At 34.2% G+C, this 22,057-nt stretch overlaps 1 protein-coding gene and 1 long non-coding RNA gene across 3 annotated transcripts in view; one reads left to right on the forward strand and one right to left on the reverse strand.

Moving 5' to 3' along the window:
* MIB1 (MIB E3 ubiquitin protein ligase 1) overlaps nt 1-22,057 on the forward strand; it is a 120,310-nt gene that overhangs the window by 62,704 nt on the left and 35,549 nt on the right. The window contains exons 11-12 of the mRNA XM_045850086.1: nt 7,825-8,022; nt 10,429-10,580. Of these exons, the coding sequence (XP_045706042.1) occupies nt 7,825-8,022; nt 10,429-10,580 (350 nt within the window). The remainder of the gene's footprint in view (nt 1-7,824; nt 8,023-10,428; nt 10,581-22,057) is intronic.
* LOC123826151 lies at nt 7,894-21,979 on the reverse strand. Of its 2 annotated transcripts, none has more exons than XR_006787009.1 (4): nt 21,655-21,978; nt 21,163-21,340; nt 19,793-20,020; nt 7,894-8,029 (listed from the first exon to the last, which is right to left on the reverse strand). It is a non-coding gene; the product is annotated as an uncharacterized LOC123826151 (long non-coding RNA). The 2 variants fall into 2 exon arrangements; XR_006787008.1 differs by lacking the exon at nt 7,894-8,029 and adding an exon at nt 13,554-13,688 and having other exon boundaries at nt 21,655-21,979.

Genomic DNA, 22,057 nt, shown 5'->3' on the forward strand with positions numbered 1-22,057 from the left:
CAGAATTGTCAGAAATCAGGCTGTATGGAAGTCCAACAACCAAGGCTTTAAAGAAGCCACATTTATCCAGATGGATAGGAGCTGCAGAGATGTGGAGCTGCATGAGGAGGTGCGGAGAGGTGGAGAAGAATGGAGAGGTGGAGAGGCACAGAGTGGTGGAAATGTGGCTAGGCAGTCCTGCTTCCCTGTGTGGTAGACAAAAACCAGGAGGGACAACTTGAGAATGAGGGATTCCAGCCCCAGACCAGACCACCCAGCCCGGGATTCCAGTGCCAGGAAAATAAGTCCCCATAACTTCTGGCTGTAAAAACCAGAGGTAGGTGGGGTGGCAGAAGAAACGATGGGATTCTCAAGAGATTCTTCTTAAAGGTCTCTCAGTGGGCTTAGGACACACACAGACCTGCCCCCTCTGGGATTCAGCACCAGAGCAACAGCTGGAAGGGCACCAGTGACATGGGAGAAAGTGAAGTGACTGGCAACAGGGCGAATGCCACAGCTTGCTCCCAGGCAAAACGCCAGTGGCCTAGTCCCCTCTCCAAGCACCACCCCACCCAAGAGCAACAGAGTAATGATTACCTGAGGCTTCACCCAATACAACTTACAGGGGCACTTTCTGCAATAGTGTACTAAAACAGGGAGTCAAAGCAGCTCTACCTAATACACAGAAACAAACACAGGGAGGCTGCCAAAATGAGGAGACAAAGAAATATGGCCCAAATGGAAGAACAGAACAAATCTCCAGAAGCAGAACTAAATGAAGTGGAGATAACCAATCTATCAGATACACAGTTCAAAACAGTGGTTATTAGGATGCTTCAGGAAGCAATTGGGCACTTCAACAGCATAAAAAAGATACAGGCAGAAATGAAGGTTGCATTAAGTAAAATAAAGAAAAATCCATAGGAAACCAACACTGGAGCGGATGAAGCAGAGAATCAAATCAATGATTTGGAACACAAGGAAGAGAAAAAGAGTTCAATCAGAACAGCAGGAAGAAAAAAGAATTTAAAAATAATGAGGATAGGCTAAGGAACCCCTGGGTCATCTTTACCAATATCTGAATCATAGGGGTGTCAGAAGGAGAAGAGGAAGAGAGAGAAATTGAAAACATATTTGAAAAAATAATGAAAGGAAACTTCCCTAATTTGGTAAAGGAAACAGAGATACAAGTCCATGAAGCACAGAAAAGGCCAAACAAGATGGATGCAGAGAGTACCACAACAAGACACATCAAAATTAAAATGTCAAAGGTTAAAGATAAAGAGAAAATCTTAAAGCAGCAAGAGAAAAGCAGTCAGTTACCTTTAGGGGAGTTCCCGTAAGACTGTCAGCTGATTTCTCAAAAGAAACTTTGCAGGCTAGAAGGGACTGGCAAGAAGTGTTCAAAAGTGATGAAAAGCAAGGACCTACAGCCAGATTGCTCTACCCAGCAAAGGTATCATATAGAATGGAAAGGCAGATAAAGTGCTTCCCAGATAAGGTCAAGTTAAAGGAGTTCATCATCACTAAACCATTATTATATGAAATGCTAAAGGGAATTGTATAAGAAAAAGCAGAAGATCAAAATAATTACCATTAAAATGGCAATAAATTCATAACTATCAATAATTGAATCCAAATAACACACTAAGCAAACAAGCAGAACAGGAACAGAATCATAAATATGGAGATCATTTGGGAGCGAGAAGAGGAGAATGGGGGAAAAATACAAGGGATTATGAAGCACAAATTGGTAGGTACAAAATAGAGGGATGTTAAGAATATAGGAAATGGAGTAGCCAAAGAATTTACATGCATGACCCATGGACATAAATTAAGGGGGGATTGATGGAGGCAATGGGTTATCGGGTGGAGGAGGGAAAAAGGAGAAAAATTGGCATAATTATAATAGCATAATCAGTAAAATTATTTTAAAAATACAAAGATATATAGATGACACAGAAGCACATAAAAAGATGCTAAACATCACAGATAATTAGGTACATGAAAATCAAAATCACAATGAGGTACCACCTCATACCCATTAAGATGGCTATTATAAAAAAAACTGAATAGGTGTTGGTTAGGATGTGGAGCATTTGAAACCCTTGTGTACTGTTGGTGGGAATGTAAAATGGTAAAGCTGCTGCGGAAAGCAGTGTGGTGGTTTGTGGGGGAAAAAAAATTAAATTACCATATGATCCTGCAATTCCATTCCTGTGTATAATATCCTGAAGAATTGAAAATAAAGTCTCAGAGAGATATTCTTACACTCATATTTGTAGCAATATTATTCACAATAGCTAAAAATTGCAAACAATTCAAGTGTTCATTGATATATGAATGGCTAAACAAAATGTGGCATATACATACCATAGAATAGCATTCAACCTTTAAAGGAAGGAAATTCTGACACATGGTACAATATGGAGAACTTTAAGGAATTATGCTATGTGAAATAAGCCAGTCACAAAAAGACAAATACCATACCATTTTACTTATATGAAGAACCTAGAGTAGTAAGCAGGCAGAAAAAGAAAGTAGAATGATGGTTTCCAGGGTATGGGGTTATAGCTCATGTATAGAGTTTTAGTTTTACAAGATGAAGAGAACTCTAGAGATGGATGGCGGTGATGGTTGCACAACAATATGAATGTGCTTAATATCATTGAATTATACTTAAAAATGGTTAACATGGTAAATATTCTATTATTTGTATTGTACCAAAATAAAAAAAATATTTAAAAACCTGATTGTTACTAAGGCATATTAAAGATTCAGTGCAACACCCATTTTGGTTCTTGACACTGTGGTACATCCTAGGATTAAAGATGATTTAAGACACAGTCATAGCCTCCAAGAAGTTCACAATCAAGTAAAAATGACAAAGTCGGGAGCAAATAATTATATTGTGTGGCAAATTAGAAATAATAGAGGAGATAAATTATTTTTGTCAGATTTGTGGGAAGTTTTATAGGAGAGGAGTTGCCTGAGCTGTTTTAAAGGGTGCCTGTTCTCAAGGCAATGAGGTGATAAGTAAATACTGAAATCTTGCAGCAGCTTATGAACATATGGGGTCAAATAAATAGATAAGTAGAATTTTATAGCCAAGGGAACCAAGGCATCAGATGAGTTCGCAACAGCCCACAGAAATAGGCTTTAAAAGAAGTTTGTTCTTGAATGGATAGTCCAGAAATAAATCCATGCCTATATGGTCAACTAATATTTGACAAAGGAGGTAAGAAAAAAATATATATATATAAATTGGGTAAAGAAAGTCTATTCAATAAGTGGTGTTGAGAGTATTGGACAGATATGTGCAAGAAAATGAAAGTAAATAATCTTATATCATATAAAAAGTAAGCTCAAAATGGAGTAAAGATGTAAATGTAAGTTAGACCATAACATTCCTAAAGAAAACTTAGTAAAATCTCTGTCATTTCTCTAAACAGTATTTTATATATATATATATATCTTTGGGCAAGGTAAGTAAAGGAAAAAATAAACAAATGGGACTACATCAAATTAGAAATTTTTTTGCATAGCAAAGGAAACCATCAACAAAATGGATGATGCACTAAATGGGAAAACATTTACCAATCATACATTTGATAAAGGGTTAATACCCAAAATTTATAAAGAACTCATACAACTCAACACCAGAAGAAACCTAAACAATTAAAAAATGGGGGGAGGGCCCAAATAGATACTTGTCCAAAGAGAATATACAGATGACTAATAGACATATAAAAAGATGCTCAACTTCACTAATCATCAGAGAAATGCAAATTAAAACCCCAATGAGCTACCACCTCACACCTGTTAGAAAAGCTATTACCAATAAATCAACAAACAAGTGTAAGCAAGAATGTGGAGAAAAGGGAACCCTCATGCACTGTTGGTGGGAATGCAGATTGGTGCAGCCACTATGGAAAACAATATTGAGGATATTCAAAAAATTAAAAATGGAGCTGCCTTATGATTCTGGGTATATACCTGAAGAAACCCAAAACATTAATTTAAAAAGATATGTGCACCCATATGTTCATTGCAGCATTTATAATAATCAAGCTATGGAAGCAACCCAAGTGCCTGTCAACAGACAAGTTAGTAAAAAAGTGGCAGTATCTATGTATAGTGGAATGTTACCTGGCCCTAAAATGAATGAAATTGTATTTTTGTGATAGTTTTGATAGTTTCAAAATAGTCATGGGAATGTAAAGTACAGCATAGGGAATATAGTCAATAATATTGTAGTAACTGTATGGTGCCAGTTGAGTACTAGAAATATCTGTGAAACACTTTGTAAAGTATATGATTGTCTAATGAGTATGCTGTACTTCTGAAACTAATACAAAACAATGTTAATGTATACTGTAGTTGAAAATAAAACTTTTTAAAAAAGGAGTTTTGCCCTGGCTGGTGTAGCTCAGTAGACTGAGTGCCAGCCTGCTGACCACAGGGTCATCTGTTCAATTTCCAGTCAGGGTACATGCCTGGGTTGGTCAGGTCCCCAGTAGGGGGCGCGCAAGAAGCGACCACACATTGATGTTTCTCTCCCTTTCTCTTTCCCTTCCCCTCTCTCTAAAAAATAAATAAATAAAATCTTTTTTAAAAAACGAGAGAGTTTTGTTTTTTACATAGTAAAGTTACATTAAAGAGCTTTAAACATAAATTTTGTATTTTATGGAGAGAACTGTCTGTTGTATGAAGAGTAGATTGGGGTAAGAATGAAATGAAGACAGGGTGAGATATGGCAATAGGTCAAGTGAGTGAGAATGGAGGCCTGACTGAATGAGTGATGGGATTGGAAAAGAGACAATAGATATGAGCATAACTTGAGTAAAAACCATAGAATTTGGTGCTTGCATGTAGGGGACCAGGGAAAGGAAGTAGGTAAGCATACCTACAGATAGTAATTTTGTTAAATTTACAGTCTGTGGCTCTATCAGCTAAGATAGGGAAGACTGGAACAAGAGCAGGTTTGGAGGTTTGAGAGGAAAGAGAGGGGGCAAGAAGTAGAAAGAACCAAGATCAGTTTTAGATTTAATTTGAAGCCCCTTTACTAATCCTTTTAGGTGACCTAGGAGGTGAGCTATAACACTGTCCCTCAAGATCTTATTTGGTGCCAGTATCAGAGACAGAATAATGAGCTACATGTTTTAGGTATTTTTGGAATACTTAAGCTGAATTCAGCAGAAGGCCAAAAAAATCTGGAAGTTAAGGTCTTTATACAACTGAAGTATTCTAAACTAGAAGAAAAACCTGGAAATAAATTTAATTGTTGTTTTCTAGTATGTGTATGTATTTTCCAAATTCTTTAAATTTTAATTTGCATTTCCTTTTGACTTATATATATTTATATTTAGGGTTTAAATTTTTTAGTTTTTATATATAAATTGTTGATGACACCTGCATAAAACTTTCAGTAGCGGTTTTCTAAAACCATAAATACATGGTACAGTTTATAGTTTCTGTTTTTATTCAGTGGATGTTAGTGATTGATTTTCTTTTTAATGGAAGGAGTACCAATAGGTAGACCTAAAAATTGTAACAAAATAAATCCAGATTGGAGGTTAGTAAGATCTTAAGTCTAAGATTCTGTAATATTGAAATATGTTACTAGAAAAGTCAGTTACACGTTTTTTGTAAGAAACATCTTTATTTTTTTTTCTGAGATGTTTAAATATAACAGTGCTCAGAGGCACAAGTGTTGAATCTTAAATCTTTTATGTGGTGTTTGTGAGTTTCTTATGGTCAAAGTAGACAGGTCACAAAAACTCCTAACCTGGTTTAGATGGAATGTGTAAAGTAGAAGTATTCCTGAGTTGTGGTTTGCTGCCTTTTCAAGAACAGTTGTCAAATCTTTGTATACTTCTGATGCAGACCCCGGCTTGTGGGATCCTCGACATTGTGGATAGGGGAGAGACATTCACAGGGACTACTGAGTCCTGTGGAGGAAAGTGACAAGCGGCTTTGCTCTCAAGGGGAACAAAAGCCGAGGCCACTGCCATGACAGGCCTTTATTTCTTTTTCTAGGCACAGTAAATGATGGTCCTGATTTACTATGCACAGGTTCGCTTTAGGTGGTTACCTTTTACAGAAAACAAAGGAGCCAATGCTGCTAATCACATCACAGAAGAAGGATATTTGCAAATGAAAAGGCAGAAGTGGTTGAACCCTTGTCAATGGAAGGTTTAGCATGGATTTTAGGAAGTTACTTTGCAGTAAATACTTGCTGCAATTGAGGGTGAGGGAGTTTTTAGCAAAAGCAAGACTCAGAGCGGCCTGGGTACATTGCAAGCCTGATTCCCCACAGGAGAACCTATCTGTGGGCGTGGGTCCTGTGCATCTCCAAGTGGGAGCTGGGCCCACACCACACAGAACGATCTCCTACAAACTTCCACATGAGCAGTTTTACTTGTAATAAATACCTGCTTGAGAAAATATGCAAAAACTAAAAACTGTTTTGAATTCAGCAACTGTGTTGAATGAACTATTTGTTTTAAATGTATTTAACCACTACAGTACTTATCTGTGTTAACTTTGAAAAGTATTCCAAGTAATAGATTTTCAAATGACTTGCAAAAATTAGTCCACCAGAGGCCAGAATCATGGGTTGGGAACAACTAGAGAAAGACTCGGAGCTACTTACTTGGTGTTAAAATATGAGTATGGAATAAGGACAGTGAGTACCCTTATAATACCCTTCTCTATCTGCATCTGGTAGTGTTATGAGGCTTCTTTTTGGTGTGGGCTGTGTGTGTGTGTAATCTTCATGGGGCAGGACAGGCATTTTTTGTCTTTAAAATGTTGTTACATTTGAAAAAAGAAATTAAGCAATTGGGTCTTTGTCTACCTCTCATCTCCTCAGAAATATGCTTGTTATTGTCCTGGCTGGTGTGGCTTGGTAGATTGAGTGCTGGCCTGTGAACCAAAGTGTCACCACTTTGATTTCTAGTCAAGACACATGCCTGGGTTGCGGACCAGGTCCTCGGTATGGGGTGCAAGGAGAGGCAACCACACATTGATGTTTCTCTCCTTCTTTCTCCCTTCTTTCCCACTCTCTAAAAATAAAATCTTAAAAAAAAAAAGAAATGTGCCTATTACAGATGGTGAGCCATATCTACTAGATTCTTCTGATAATAGTTTTGGAATTTTTGATGTGTGAACTTATGCTGGTTTGTGTTTCATTTTTATTTTTCAAAGTGGTACTTAATATTTTTCTCTTCTTGAGTATACAAAAAAGTATATACTCACCAGCTACAGATAACCAATGTTAATAAGTTGATATATTTCTACCCTTAAAGCTAATTGAGATCATAGTTTTTGGTATTCTCTCTTCTTTTTAAAATCACTCAACTAATTTTAGTGTAATTTTTATGTCCTTAAACATTTTTATAAAATTTTGAAGTAGAAAAAAAGTTTATATAGTTGTATTATAAGTCAGCATTTTCCTAATATGGTCTTACTCTCATGGCTTATAAATTAAGAGTAATGAAGAATTGAACTACTTCTGATATGCTGTTGTTCCATTAAATGTCTGATATAATATACATGGGTAGGCAAAAGTAGGTTTCAGTTGTAATGCAAATAATACAATAATTAATAAATAATAATACAGTTTCACATACAACTGTAAACCTACTTTTATCCACCCTTGTGTTGATCCAGGATTCATCATTTATTTTTGGAGTTAATCACTAATCAAGTGAATTTGTAGTTATTTTATTGGTTCCATTCTGTGTATTCTCCCATCATTTTGGTTCTTGATGAATTATTATTGCTTCAAGTTTCTTTTTTCCTAAAATATTCACTAATTCAGATTTTAATGCTGATGTTTAGGACAAAGATGGCGATAGAGCTGTTCACCATGCAGCTTTTGGAGATGAAGGTGCTGTTATAGAAGTACTACATCGAGGCAGTGCTGATTTGAATGCTCGAAACAAACGCAGACAGACACCACTTCATATTGCTGTCAATAAAGGTCATCTTCAGGTTGTGAAGACTTTATTGGATTTTGGCTGTCATCCCAGTCTTCAGGTAACACCTTTAAAGAAATATATTCTGTAGTTATTGCGAGGATCTAATTAAAGGCAAGTACTTACCACTGAAGTAGCTTCAGTGGTAAGCATTCCTTTGTTAACAGTGCTTTTTTATATGATCAGTCATAGTAAGCAATACCAAAGGTATAGAACGTAATAAAATTGGCAGCTGTTCGTTCTTAGAAGAACACCTTTTTAAGAAACTGTCAAGTAGAGTGGTTTTATATTAATGGGTGAGAAGAGGGATTTTTTTGTAAAAATAACAGCTTTTGAATTGAGTTGGTTGGATTTAACTTTTTGATTGTGACATTGGACTTCAGCAGCTTAAAGAAGTACAATAGGCTGCATTTCTTAATAGTTTATAGCTATCTAAATTATTGTAGTTGTAGCCTTATTTAAGTGTTTTGGTCATTAGTAGTCATTAGTCTAGTCTTAGAAGATTGTCTGTTTTGGAAAATCTGTAGCATTTTAGGGTTTATTTACTATATTAGGACCTAATTTTTGAAGCAAGGGTTACCTAAGAAATGATTATTCCCATCCAAAATTTTAGCAACCAGATGAGTTAAAATTCTAAGACCAAATTGGATTGGTTTTAGAGAAGTAGTGAGGAACAGGAGTAATGGAACCATGGGTTTGAGAAGAACTGAAAGAATCAGAGATTGTGTTCAGCTAGATGGTTTTTACACACGAATATTTCCAAGATACAGCCATTTTAGAACTGACAGCTTCTAAGTGGATGGCAGGATTAGAAGACAGGGGAGGCATTGGGAGGTGTTAATCTGTTGAAGGAATGCAAATTTATACCTGTTGACTTTTTTTGTTTGAAATGGAAAGCAGAATTATTTGTTGAGAGTGAGTAGTGGTCAATATAGAAAGGGTAATTGAGAAGATTTTGGATGAAGGTTTGGGATAGCTACTGTGGGGACCAAGAGGCATAACAGATGAGAGCCTGTAGAAGTTTATTCCAGCCAGGTTAAGAGCCCATCTCAAGTTGGAGACCATGACTTTTTAGAGCCATAGGAGGATAGAAGGTGGATTGTTGGACTGAATTTGTTTTAGGAATTTCTTATGTGGGTGGATGAATGTATGCCTGGGATTGGCAAACTGTCTGTGAAAGGCCAGGTAATATTTTTAGCTTTCATATGATTTCTGTTGTAATTATCCCATGCTGCCATAGTAGTATGAAAGTAGCCATAGATGGTTACTAATGAATAGTAGCTACGGTAAATGAATGTATGTGGCTGTGTAAATAAAACTGTTTACAAAAATAGGGGGCAGGCTGGATTTGGATTTGGCAAGCGTGATATATGCCATAGGTTAAGCTACATGTGGCTTTACTGAAAATAGTACTTATGAAACTGTGAAATGAATGCAGTCTAAATTACTCATTTATGGAGATGACTGATAATGAATAACAGCTTATTGCTAAAGCAGTTGATTAATGAAGAAAGTAATCAGCTTGAAACAAAGGTAGACCAAGACTGCCAAATTTTCTTGTACATTTGTTTTCAGGTTGAGTTAACTAGTCTCTTTCCTACCCTTTGAAAATGTTTAGAGTAATGATTCTCAACTGTGACTGCACAGTATATTTAGCTGGAGAGCTCTGAAAACCTACTGATGCCTGGGTCCCACTCCCAGAGATTCTGGGTTAGTTGGTCTGAAGAACAGCTTGGGTATCAGTGTTTTAAGAGCTTCCTAGCAGATTCTAAAATTCAGTCAGAGTTGAGAACCACTGACTTAAAAATTCATTGCTGTGGAGCCCTGAGACTGGTGTAGGTTTTGTACGGAATTCCAGGGTACAACAATTAATGGTAGGAATATGGTATAGCAGGCCATTTTAAACTAATAAATTTTTTTGGCCACTGTTCCACCTCATTTATTTTCGTTATTTGCTTAATTATTTTGAGGGTATTTAATTTCATTGATTTTATTTGCCCTCTTCTTTGGAAAACTACAGCATGTTTATTGTGTCTAACATCTAGATTGGGTATAAGTTTATTTAGTATAATGCTGTTTCTTGCCTGCATTTCTTAAGTTTAACACACAGATATGTTTTATTGATGGTTGTTAGATATGGCCTGTTTTTGTTTCATTGTTTAGTAGTTCATTTTAAGTATTAATAATTACATGTGATGCCCTGGCTGGTGTGGTTCAGTGGATTGAGCACCAGCCTGTGAATCAAAGGGTCACCAGTTCAATTCCCAATCAAGGCACATGCCTGGGTTGCAGGCCAGGCCCCCACTAGGGAGGGCACGAGAGGCAACCACACACTGATGCTCCCTCTCTTTCTCCCTCCCTTCCCCTGTGTCTAAAAATAAATAAATAAAATCTTTAAAAATAATAATTACATGTGATGACTGATTGAAAAAGAACTAATGAAAATCTTTCTAAACTTAAAAATAAGGATTCTGAAGGTGATACCCCACTTCATGATGCAATAAGTAAGAAACGTGATGATATCCTGGCAGTTCTTCTGGAAGCTGGAGCAGATGTTACCATTACAAACAATAATGGATTTAATGCCCTACACCATGCTGCGCTAAGAGGAAATCCCAGGTAAAGACGCTGCCTGTCACCATTTTATATGCAATTTAAAAATACTTTTTTTGTTGCTGGTTCTCTTTTTCTGATACTGACAAAATAATTTTAGCTTATTTTAGTATTTTAAATCATGTGTTTTTTTTTTAACTTTTTAAGGATCAACTCTAGGGGGTGAGCACAGAGAACAAAAGGATTTTATTGGTCTTGCTTGTTGATACCCATAACAAGGGGTATATAATGACTGTATTTTAGATTATGTCTTCATTTATTTTTTTTCAAATTACAAATACTCAAATACTCTTATCTTTTGGCATTCTGAAGGAGACAGAATAGTATTGTATGTTCCCTGCCTTTCAGATAGAAGACGATGATGATATCACCAAATGTCAGGCCTTTACTAAGTGGTTACATGCATTATCTCATTTTAATCCTTTAAAAGATTTTATTTATTTTCAGAGAGATGAGGGGAAGGAAGGGAGAAGGAGAGAGATAGAAATATTGGATGTGCAAGACACATATCTACCAGTTGCCTCTTGCACGCCCCACCTGGGGACCTGGCCTGTAACCCAGGCATGTGCCCTGACTGGGAATCGAACTGGTGACCTTTTGGTTCATGGGCTGGCGTTCAATCCAGTTAGCCACACCAGTCAGGGCTCATTTTAATTCTTTGAACAGCCTTTTGAAGCAGGTGTTAATATCCTCATTTTATGGAGGCTTATAAAGAGATGAATTTACTTATTTAAGATCATGCACTGACTAGTGGTACAGCTAGAACTTGAGCAAGTTCTGTCTGACTTTGGACTCAGCTCTTCATTACTTTAATATTACATTTTCTGTATTATGAACTATATGTGAGATAAGACTGAAACATACAGACAGTGAATCGTTTAACTGAGAATGTATTAATAATGTTGAATCTTATTGCTGCCTCTTTGATTAGGGTTACTTTGACTACTCTCTCACTAATTCTGAACTTCCGATTAGTTCTAAAGTTGTATTTATTCTACAGGTCTTTCTGATCCATTCCATTCCTTCTATTTTCATTGTTGCTGACCTAATTAAGTTTTGACACTTTTTACTTAGACTATTGCAGCATCTTTCTAATTTTTCTCCCTGATTTCAGTTTTATCTCTGACTTAATTTTCATATAACTACCAAATTACCATTTTAAAAATGTAGATCTAATGGCTCCCCTCTTCTGTTCCCAAATCTTTATTTGCTCTCTATTGTACATAGAATAAAATCTCTATACCTTGACTTGCCATTCAAATCCATTTTCAGTGTGTCCTGAAGTCTAACTCTCTCTCACTAAACAAAAGTCCGATGCACATTACACTACATTCCTTTCCTAAGATTGTCTGCTTTCTTCCTTCATACTTAAGCATTTTTTTCATGAGGATGCCCTTATCCCTCTTTTTCATCCTAACCATCTTTCTTCCAGTACCCCTTGATCTAATCATTGAAATTACTTTCTGTTTGCCATATACTTCCTTGCCCTGTGTTCTTATTTTATTGCACTTACAGTCTTCTTTGTGCTGTCCCTTAGTATGTGCGTTTTTATGTTCTTATCTGTTCAAGTTGTGGGCACTCATATTCATCTGTCTGTTTCCCCACAGTGCCCTGGCTGTAGTAGGGACTCTGTAAATGTTATTCTTAATTTTACAGTCAGGACAGTGTTAGATATCACTAAAGTATATATGGTTAAATACAAAATAAATTCTGTAGAGAAACTGTTAGGAGTTTAAACAGAGCAATTACTTCAGATTAAAATGGGCAAAAAGGTTTTATTGAGGGGATTTAGATTAAATATTAAATTGTAAAGTTTAAGATAAACTGAAAATTTAAGAGTTTAGGAAATGAGTAACTTAAATATTTTGAATTGTTTTCACTTTATTGGAAATAAGCATAGTATATTTAATAATGCTAAGTTTATATACAGAGGAGAAAATATACTACTTCTATTTCTTCAGTTTTTGAGAATTCCCTTAAACATTTATCTGTCACCTCCAGACAGACATTTGGTGTCAGGTGACATTTTTTTAAAAAAGGGAAAAAACCCACTTTCATTTTACAACAAAGCGGTGCTTCAGGTAAAGTGATATGTCTTCTTTCTTCTTGTTTTCTTAAGGCATTTTATGTGGTTTTGACTGTAAGTTGCAAGATAAAGAGTATGATTTTAACTAGCCACTGAAAAGTATCAGAAAATTGTACAACATATTTCAGTTGTAATTGCAAGTTGGGTTGTTTTGAGTTGTTTTTCATATCAAATTTCTTATTCTTAAAATTCATTTTTCTTGTATTGGCCTATGATGTCATAAAACAGAAGGAACCATTTTTGGTATACTCAGAATTTTTTTAAAAAGTCTTTGGCCCTAATACTTACTTGGGAAAACCTATTATGGTATGTTATTATTTCCAGAACCTCATGACTTAGCATTTTTTGAATAAAATATTAAATATTAACAAATATGCTAACATTTTCTCCTTCTAAGCACTTTATGATTTATATAACCTAATGAATCTATTACCTTGAATCAAAACATTTTAACCTGTTATTTGTCATTGTTGATTAAATTAAAGTTACACTTCTTTAGTACACTTGGCTTACCTATTAGACTTCATGTGTAGACAGTTTTAATTACAACTGTGGCGCTTTAGTTAGTATAATTCTTAGCTATTTTTAAGTCTTTTCTTTTGTTAGAATGTTTGTATTTTCTCTACAGTAAACTATTTACATCATTTTGAATATAATTTAATACCAGCACAAATATTTACTTATAATTGTTTTAATTTATTTTGGTTAGTAATGTAGGAAAATTTCCAAGATTTGTACATGCCATGTGTACATGTCTGGAATTTAAGTAGCTTTCTATTTCCTAATTTTGCTTTTAGTTAATAATAAATTTTCAGCAATAAATCAATAACATAATCAATAACACAGTAGACTTAATTAATGGATGTGCTTTTCCAAAAGAAAACATGTTTTCCTGGTCATCAAAAATATGTCTAAATGTCTGATGTCATTGAAGAATGTACTTTGCAATCTAGATTTTAAAGTTGTAGGTCAATAGAGATTCCAGCTTTCAAACCAGATTTTGGTGTTTCCTCATAATATGACAGTAACTGAAAGACATTAAGAGAAAGAGTTATAAAGCATTCTTTTCTTCAGAATTGTGGAAAAGAACATGTTTTGCTATGAAACACTGAGTACTTTGGTCATGCTTTGTAAAGTTTGGAGCATTTTAGAATGCAGTTACAGTATGTTTTTTTTTTTTTTAATTTTATTGTAAGCAATGTTAACTATAGACAGTGCTGTTTATATATTCCAATATTTGATATTATAGAATTTCTTTCCTTACAGTTAGCCTTATTACCTTTTCTTTTATATGTACAGGTAAATTTTCATATTTAAATGAAGAATAGAAAACATTCCTGTTGTTAAAAGTGAAAACTAAATTTTTTTTGATTAGTAACATTAATCAGCACATTACTTAGGTACTTTCTGTAAGAATGTTGCATTTTTAGCTGTTTTTAAGTTTTTAGAGCTCTCTCAGGGACATGAAAATAAATTAGTATTCTCTGCAGAGCTTTAAAAAACCAATTGATAGGTATGTTGGAGGCACTGATAACAATATTATAAATTTACCTTAGTGTTATTTATAAATTTTTCTCTAATATGAATTGAATGTGAAAAGTAACAGCAAAATATGAGTGAACTACATGATATATTTTCAGATTAGTGCTAAGATAACTTCACAGGCATTTCTTATTTACTTACCTACTTACTCCCACAAAGACATGTACTAAATCTTACTGAATATGTGAACAACTCATATTTTCCTTGTAGAATATTATGATACCCTTATTTAACTTTGAAAATTCTGAGACTGTAAATCAGACTGTTGAATATAGAAAGATTTGATGATCTGGACCATATCTTGGGTGTGTAATGGTTTTCTTTTCTTATAAACTCTAAACATGCTGTATATAAAAAGTAGCTGAGAGACTATCAAATGATAGAATGTCTATTTTCTCTTATATGTGTCCATGCATTTACTCTCAAACACCATGTTCCTGGTAATACATAAATATATTTAATGTGACTGACAGGTGTATTTAATACAAGCAAGAAGGTCTATTATTAACTTGAGTGAAGCAATAAGATTTATTTATGGATACATACACCTCCCTTTGCCCATATTCTTTTAGGGGTTGATCTTTACTTTGAAATGGAGGAGTAATTAGGAGTTGAGGATTGTGTGAGCATTTAGTTTTTAAACCACCGCTTGCCATCAGTAACCCTTCTTTAATTGCTGATATGTTTGTCTTTATTTATTAAAGAACATTACATCATCTATACTTTTATTGCTGTCAATAAGAAAATTAGAGTAATATTGGATCACTTGTCATTTTCTTCTTCCTTCATTTTCTTTCCATTGAGAGAGGCTCGTTGTGTATTTTTTTTGTGAAGGATGAAGAAGATAGAAAGAGTGAGGAAAGTCATAGAATGTTATTACTAGAAGAGTTTATTTTATAACTGAGGAAACAAGTATGGAGAAATGAATAGCTACACAAGTGAACGGAAGCAATCCTTAGCATTTTCTTTCTTTTTTGAGGATTGAGGACTTTTGGTTCAGGATTGGAAGAATTAAATATTGTTTGTCTCTTCACAAGATATTCTGCAGTATCACCATCTTTTTTACCTTATTTATCAATATTCAGGTAAATAGCAGTAGAAGTAAATGCTAATTCTGTGGAAGATAGTGACCCCAACATTTCTAGTGTTATTTCATGTAATGTTTTATTTTTCTTTAATTTAAAATATGTGCATGTGAACCACAGTATGGCATTCTTGTTATGGTTTGAGGAAGGTTTTAGGTGACCTTCCCAGATAGTCTCTTCCTCAGAAGGAACTTTATTATTATTGTTGTTGTTATTATTATTGTTATTATTTTAAAGATTTTATTTATTTATTTTTAGAGAAGGGGAAGGGAGGGAGAAAGAGAGAGAGAAACATCAATGTGTGGTTGCCCCTTGTGTGCCCCACCGCCAGGAACCTGGCCTGCAACCCAGGCATGTGCCCTGACTGGGAATCAAACCAGCAACCCTTTGGTTTGTTTGCAGGCCAGCATTCAATCCACTGAGGCACACCAGCCATGGTGGAAGTTGTTTATTATTATTACTATTATGATGATGATGATGATGCAGCATAGTCTATATTTCATTACTATTTCTTTTCCATAGGGTAAGACACTTAATACCAAGAGACCATAAATAAGTAAAATTGTTTTATTTGTAATCCTTGTCATCCACACATTTTTCATAAAGCTTTTTATAAACACTGTTAACCACTATAACTCTTACAAGAATTAACAGTAACAATATTTTTTTAATTTAAAGCAAAATCTGAATAATTTAGATAAGTTGAAGTTAGTTGACATGTCTGACACTCATAAGTGAAAACACTGGCTGTCTTGTAGTAATCAATGCATAGCTACAGCTGGTTGAAGGGGACCAAATCCATTGAAGAGGCGATTTGGTTCCATTTTACCAGCTCTAGCAAAGCATTGTGGTGGTGCTAGTTTAGGTTCCAAAATAGTTAAAATGCTTTTTATTTGTAAAATTATAGTTATGGACCTTCCACAAATGTTAGATTCTTATATCAGTACTTCAGTCATTGAATGTAGAATTTTCTATTCTGAAAGCACTCTTCCTACTATTTCCAGCTCTAAAAGTGCAGAAGTCTTTGCCCTTTAACATGTTGTTAATACATTAAGGAATCATCAATATCATCTTTGTTTTTAACACCTTTACTTAATTCTTAAATGTAGACAATAACCTATTTCAAAACCAACAACATTTAAAAGAACAAATAGATATTGACGCATTTCAGAGTAATTTTTTACACTTATCGCTAGACTGTAAACCAAGTAACCTAACAGGTTAGGAAAAGAATATTGCTAGTCATACTTTTCTCATGCCCCTGCTTTTTTAGTATTATACTTGAGAACTAATAGGAAGTTGCTGACAGGGGGTGGAGGAATACGAGTGGCTTTAAGAAAGGAGCTCTACCCTTTTGTTTATAAATAGATTGCATGTGTATTCAGTGTATTACTTGGACTTGTGTTGAAAGGAACTACCATGCATGCCAGCTTATTTTTCTTTGTTTTTACTTATATTGTATTACTAGTCACAGGTTAGTAATTTAACCTTTTTAAAAGTCTATTTCCTTGACTCAATTCTCTGTACAGATTGTCTCATTACTCCTCATTATCAGTTTAATAATACGTTTGAGTTATGGTGGGTTAGCTATAGTCCATGAGTTTGAGTATTAAAATATACCATTAAAATTCCATATAGCAAATTTTTGTTACAATATCAGTTGCATTTCAGTATCAGGAAGGGAAATCTCCTGAAATACCTTTGGTTAAAATAAAAGTTTGAGAAATTATAGTTTGCCTGTGAAAGTAAGTGCTCTCAGTGAAATAAAAGAGTAAAGAAATAGTTACTGTTTTGAACTAAACTGGGAAAAGGTCAACACTAATTCAGGCAATATTCAAATAATTCTCATATTAAGTTTATTCTGCATTTGTTGGTTAGTAAGTAGCATGCTGCTGGTGAAATTAATATAACTACAATTTCTCCATCTTTTATTAGAATGGAAGTGAAACAGGTGTTAAATTGCCTGGACTTAAGTGCCGAAGATAGCAGCAAAACTGGCTTCTATTTTTACTAGTTATATGGGAGCTGTTTAGCAGATCCAGTTGCTCAAGTGTGCTTTTGGATGGCAGTTCAGTTTCATATACTGGCCATATCGGGGCAAGGAGAGGCCATGGAAAAAAAAATAGTGCAGCATTTGATAATGTCAGCATCTGTTATCCCTGTCAGAGAGACAGTTGAAATGTTTGAGTTACACCAGTGTCAGCAGATGCCCAGAGTTTAATATGTACTAAGTTAAAAATGAACAGCTGACCTAAGTGATGAATATGACATTTTAGAGTGATTGAAAATACTCTTAGATATGCTAAGTTAAACTTGTAAGCACTATAATCAGTATGTAATTTTACTTTTTAAAATGAATAACAGATGCTGCCCTTTTATTTTCTAAGGATTATATATACTCTTAATATTATAGCCACAAGATTCTTAGTTGCTGGGATATTTTAAATTAAAAACTTTTATGCCTGTAGAGTAATGAATATAATTTTTCATTATGAAACATGGGTATAGTAATACCCTTTGAATAGTTTTATAGAGGAACCTCTACTTTTGAGGTATATATTTTCAGTTTTTGGTATTTAGGGCACATGTAATTAAACTTAAATGGAATACGACACATTGCCATTCTTTTTGTGGATGATCAGAAAGAAGGGCTATGCTTAAGTGTTAAGCTTTGAACTGTTTTTTCTTTGAAATGTAGAATTTTAAAATTATGAGATTTTTATAATTTCCAGTAAGCATGCAGCAACTTACATGCTATCATATCTAATATCATCTCTCATTTTTATAATCTGATAGAATGAAAATCACTTAACTATCAAGTTATCTTATTAAACAGAGAAAAATTAACTATAGTTAACTTTGTAGCCATTTTTGTTTCACTTATGAAACACAGAAATTTTAAAATATTATGCTTTTTATACATGTGTAAATATTCCAGTTCAAAGAATACTTTTAGTAAGAAATGATTAGAATATTAGTATTAGTATTTCTTTTTTTTTTTTTAAGATTTTATTTATTTTAGAGAGGGAAGGGAGGGAGAAAGAGAAACATCAGTGTGCGGTTGCTGGGGGCTGTGGCCTGCAACCCAGGCATGTGCCCTGACTGGGAATTGAACCTGCGACACTTTGGGTCGCAGCCCACGCTCAATCCACTGAGCTACGCCAGCCAGGGCAGTATTAGTATTTCTTTTAATGTATCTATCATAATAGCTAAAATGGATGTTGCTTATAATTTGTTGAGTTTAATTTTTATTAATATATAAACATAATACAAAATAAATTTTGTATAAAATAGAGACATATTTTGATATCTCTAATATACAGTAAATAAAATAAGTTCATCATGGTTATAATAATGGAATTATAATTGCATAGTACCATTAAAAGAAGGTTGTTCTTTCTGTGTAAATTGTTTTCTTTACTCTAGTGTTTTCATTTTGTGTGCCCCCTTTGGATAAAACAAATTCAAAGTTTAACAAAGATAATATATTAATTTCTTTTAGGTATTTGGCAATCTGTTACCAATGTGCCCTGTTGACTTCAAACTGTGGCCCAGAATTTTGTCATTTTTCTTGCATAAATCTTACATTTTAAGTTATTCTAAGTACTAACTTAGTGTAAGGACCTGATAAACTTGAGAAAGACAAGGACCACTGTTTTTTTTTTTTGAGGGTAGAATTTTACTTAAAATATAGTCTTTTAAAATTATGACTGTGTCTATAGCTTTCATAAAAGAAAACCTAAAACAACAAAACTTGCTTCAGGAATTCCTTTAATATTAATTAAAAGTTTATCAAAATATGAAGAATAGCTATTAAAATGTAAATGAAACCGCTTTTGCTGTATCTTGTTCTTCTTAATAAATCAGACAACCATACTGTGACATACTTAAATTAAGATCAAATTGTAGAAACAGAAACTAGGTCATGTGTATCTGTCATTCTTTTGTGCTAGTAATACTGGGGGTTCTTTTGGAATTCAGATTTTAATCATGTGAGTATTCAATTTAAAAATGTAAAATGTCTTATGTTTTAAATATAAAAGATTGAAAAGGGGTTTTATGATAATTTTAAATCTATTTCAGTAGAGCTTTTTTCTTTCACAAAATATAAATCTTAGTGACATTTAGTTTTCACCTGTAAGAAGTAGGTGCATTTTTATGATATTATTATTTCCAAAGGTCATCTGTTCAGTTCTAGGTTAACATACCATATGAAGGTCATTCACATAAAAAGAAGCAAGGGCTTCTTTTAGCTGAAGCTTATTTCTCTCTTGGCGGTTTATTGCCTACCAAAAATACATACTTCTTTACATTCCATAGCATTGTATGTTCATATGGGTACATAAAGAAGTATGTACTCTGAGTAGGTATTACTAAGTTGTTAGCTGTAAAAACATAAAATGTTTTGTTTTCCCATTTGTTAGTAAAACATTCAGCTTACTGATGTAGAGCAATGGTAGATCATTTACAGAGACTATGAAAGACTAAACTTCGTAAAAATTTACCTGAAGTATTGCATTAATGCTATTTATGGTTCCTTGTTGGTGGACATACACTTCTAAACACTGACCAGTTATCTGTTGAACTTTGTTCCGGTTGGTCCTTTTTGCAAGAGATTCATAGAATCAGTGAAGTTTTACAGAGTGTATTTCAGAAATTGGTAAGATCAACCTAGTGTTTCTTCAGTGTTTTCAGGATGAATTTCTTCTTATATTGTAGTTTGCTTCTAGATCCTACAAGTAGATAGTAATTAATTTGGTACAGATTCTTTTTACAGACTAGATATCTTAATAAAAACTTAAAGTATTAACCAGTTAGGACTTCTTTTGATAATGTCCCTAAAGTTGAAATGACAAGGAGAAAAACCAGATCTTTTTAGAGTATGAGTAAACTGAATTTTTTAAAGATGATGAATTTTTTGTTGTTTTTTTAAAGGTTACAGATAAGAACTCGTGGTCATTTGAAAACCTCTTTGTCTTCATTAGTTACTAACCTGAATTTTACAGTTTGGTGCTTCTCTTTGGGTTAAACAAAATTTTGGGTTAAACAAAAATTCAAACAGATGTATATAAATACTGAATTTTGGTGAGTTGAGCTCATTTGATCTTTTTTTTTAAATATAAAAGATAACTACCAGAACAGTTAACTTTTTCAAAGTCTTACTTAAAAGATCTGAAAGGTGTTAGCCCTGGGTTTTAGCTTGATCATGTCTAATTAAAAGAAATAATAGTTGGTGAGTTGCTGTTAATTATTATGGTAATAAACAGTTAAAAAGAAAACTGTAAGAAATTTTCAGATGTGGGAAAGGAGAAAAAAAGGCAGGGAAAGAATTTCTGCAGCCTGTGATAAATAGCTAGTATAGCTCATAGAAAGCAAATTAGAATGTGGCAGGGGAGAGCCCAGTTCTCCAGACAGCAGTGTCAGTCAGCATTGCAGCATTAGAACCTCACCTGGCATGTTCTGGCTTATTTCTGTGGCCAACTCGGAGTAAGTATTAAAAAGTATTTTGTGTCTAGCCAAGTTCCTTGGTTGATTAAACCCTCAAAAAGTTAATGTTTTTTAAAAGATAGCATACTTTGTAAGCAAGGTGTAATTTACTAGGAATGCAAAATCATGTAATCTTAAACAGTAAAGACTAAATCTTTAATGATGTAAATGACATTAATGGATTTGTACATTTTTGAGATCAAGAGTTATCTGCCATGGTATTTGAGCAACATTCCCTTTTATACTACATAAGCTCATACTTGAACTGTGAAATTAGACTGGGACCAGATAGAATTTAACTTAACAGTAAAAGCATATATATTGAGTCAATAATAGGTAAGCATTATAAGCATCCCTAAAAGTACAGGCCTTATGGGTGCTCTGTTACCTGAAAACTTAGTGTCATGCAGCGTTTGCAGCAGGAAGAGAGATAATAACCTAGAGAGTCACATCAGCAGCAGCCATCTCATCTTGATCGGTCCTTCACTCTATCCGCTGATTCAGCACTTCTTTTCGTGAGCCGGTGAGGTGAAGTAAGGGGGAAGTCAGTGAACACAGAATCCCTCCTTTTAAGATAAATTTGAAAAACAAATGAACAAAAATGTATCAGCCAGCTTTACCTCTCCCTACCCTTAACTCTTACAAAGAAAAAAAAAAACAGTAAAATTGAGTCAACATTGGCTATTTGATTTGGAATGTTACATTATCAGTATTACACAGATACAAGTACCTTGTATCTGCTGTACAGAAAGTTAAGGAAACAAGGAAGATTGCTACCTCGCTTATTTCTCAGATGAAATGCTTCAGAAGAGGGGGAAAAGTTGCAGAGCAAGTTAATTTATAATCTAAAAAAGATGAAAAACCAAAAAACAACACACACCTTATTCCTCCCAGGTAACTATAAGCATTCATACTATTTTCCTTTGCCCACCAGAATACACTGGATTCTTCTGCTTCTCAGGAAGTAATTCTGCATCTTTCTTGCTGTGAAATTTTTTTTGTTTGTTTTCAGTTTCCAGGATTAAATGGTAAATCTATATTGAAGCTACCTTGTCATATCCAGAGGTCAAGTCTGCAAGCAAGGTCAGGATTTCCACATGGTCACTACAGAGGTTAACTTAAATTCTTCCCTCAGTGAACACAGGCTAAACTGTTACAGCTTTATAGGCAGCTAAGCATTTGAAACATGCACTCCCAGGCAAACAGGCTCTCTTGTGCCTCTCTCTTCCCTGACCATATTTAGTCAACCATAGCAAAAAATAGTCTCTCAGCTGTCGATTGTC

This window comes from Phyllostomus hastatus, unplaced genomic scaffold (assembly GCF_019186645.2).
Source record: "Phyllostomus hastatus isolate PE091 unplaced genomic scaffold, TTU_PhHast_1.1 phas_contig_80, whole genome shotgun sequence".
Lineage (NCBI taxonomy): Eukaryota > Metazoa > Chordata > Mammalia > Chiroptera > Phyllostomidae > Phyllostomus > Phyllostomus hastatus.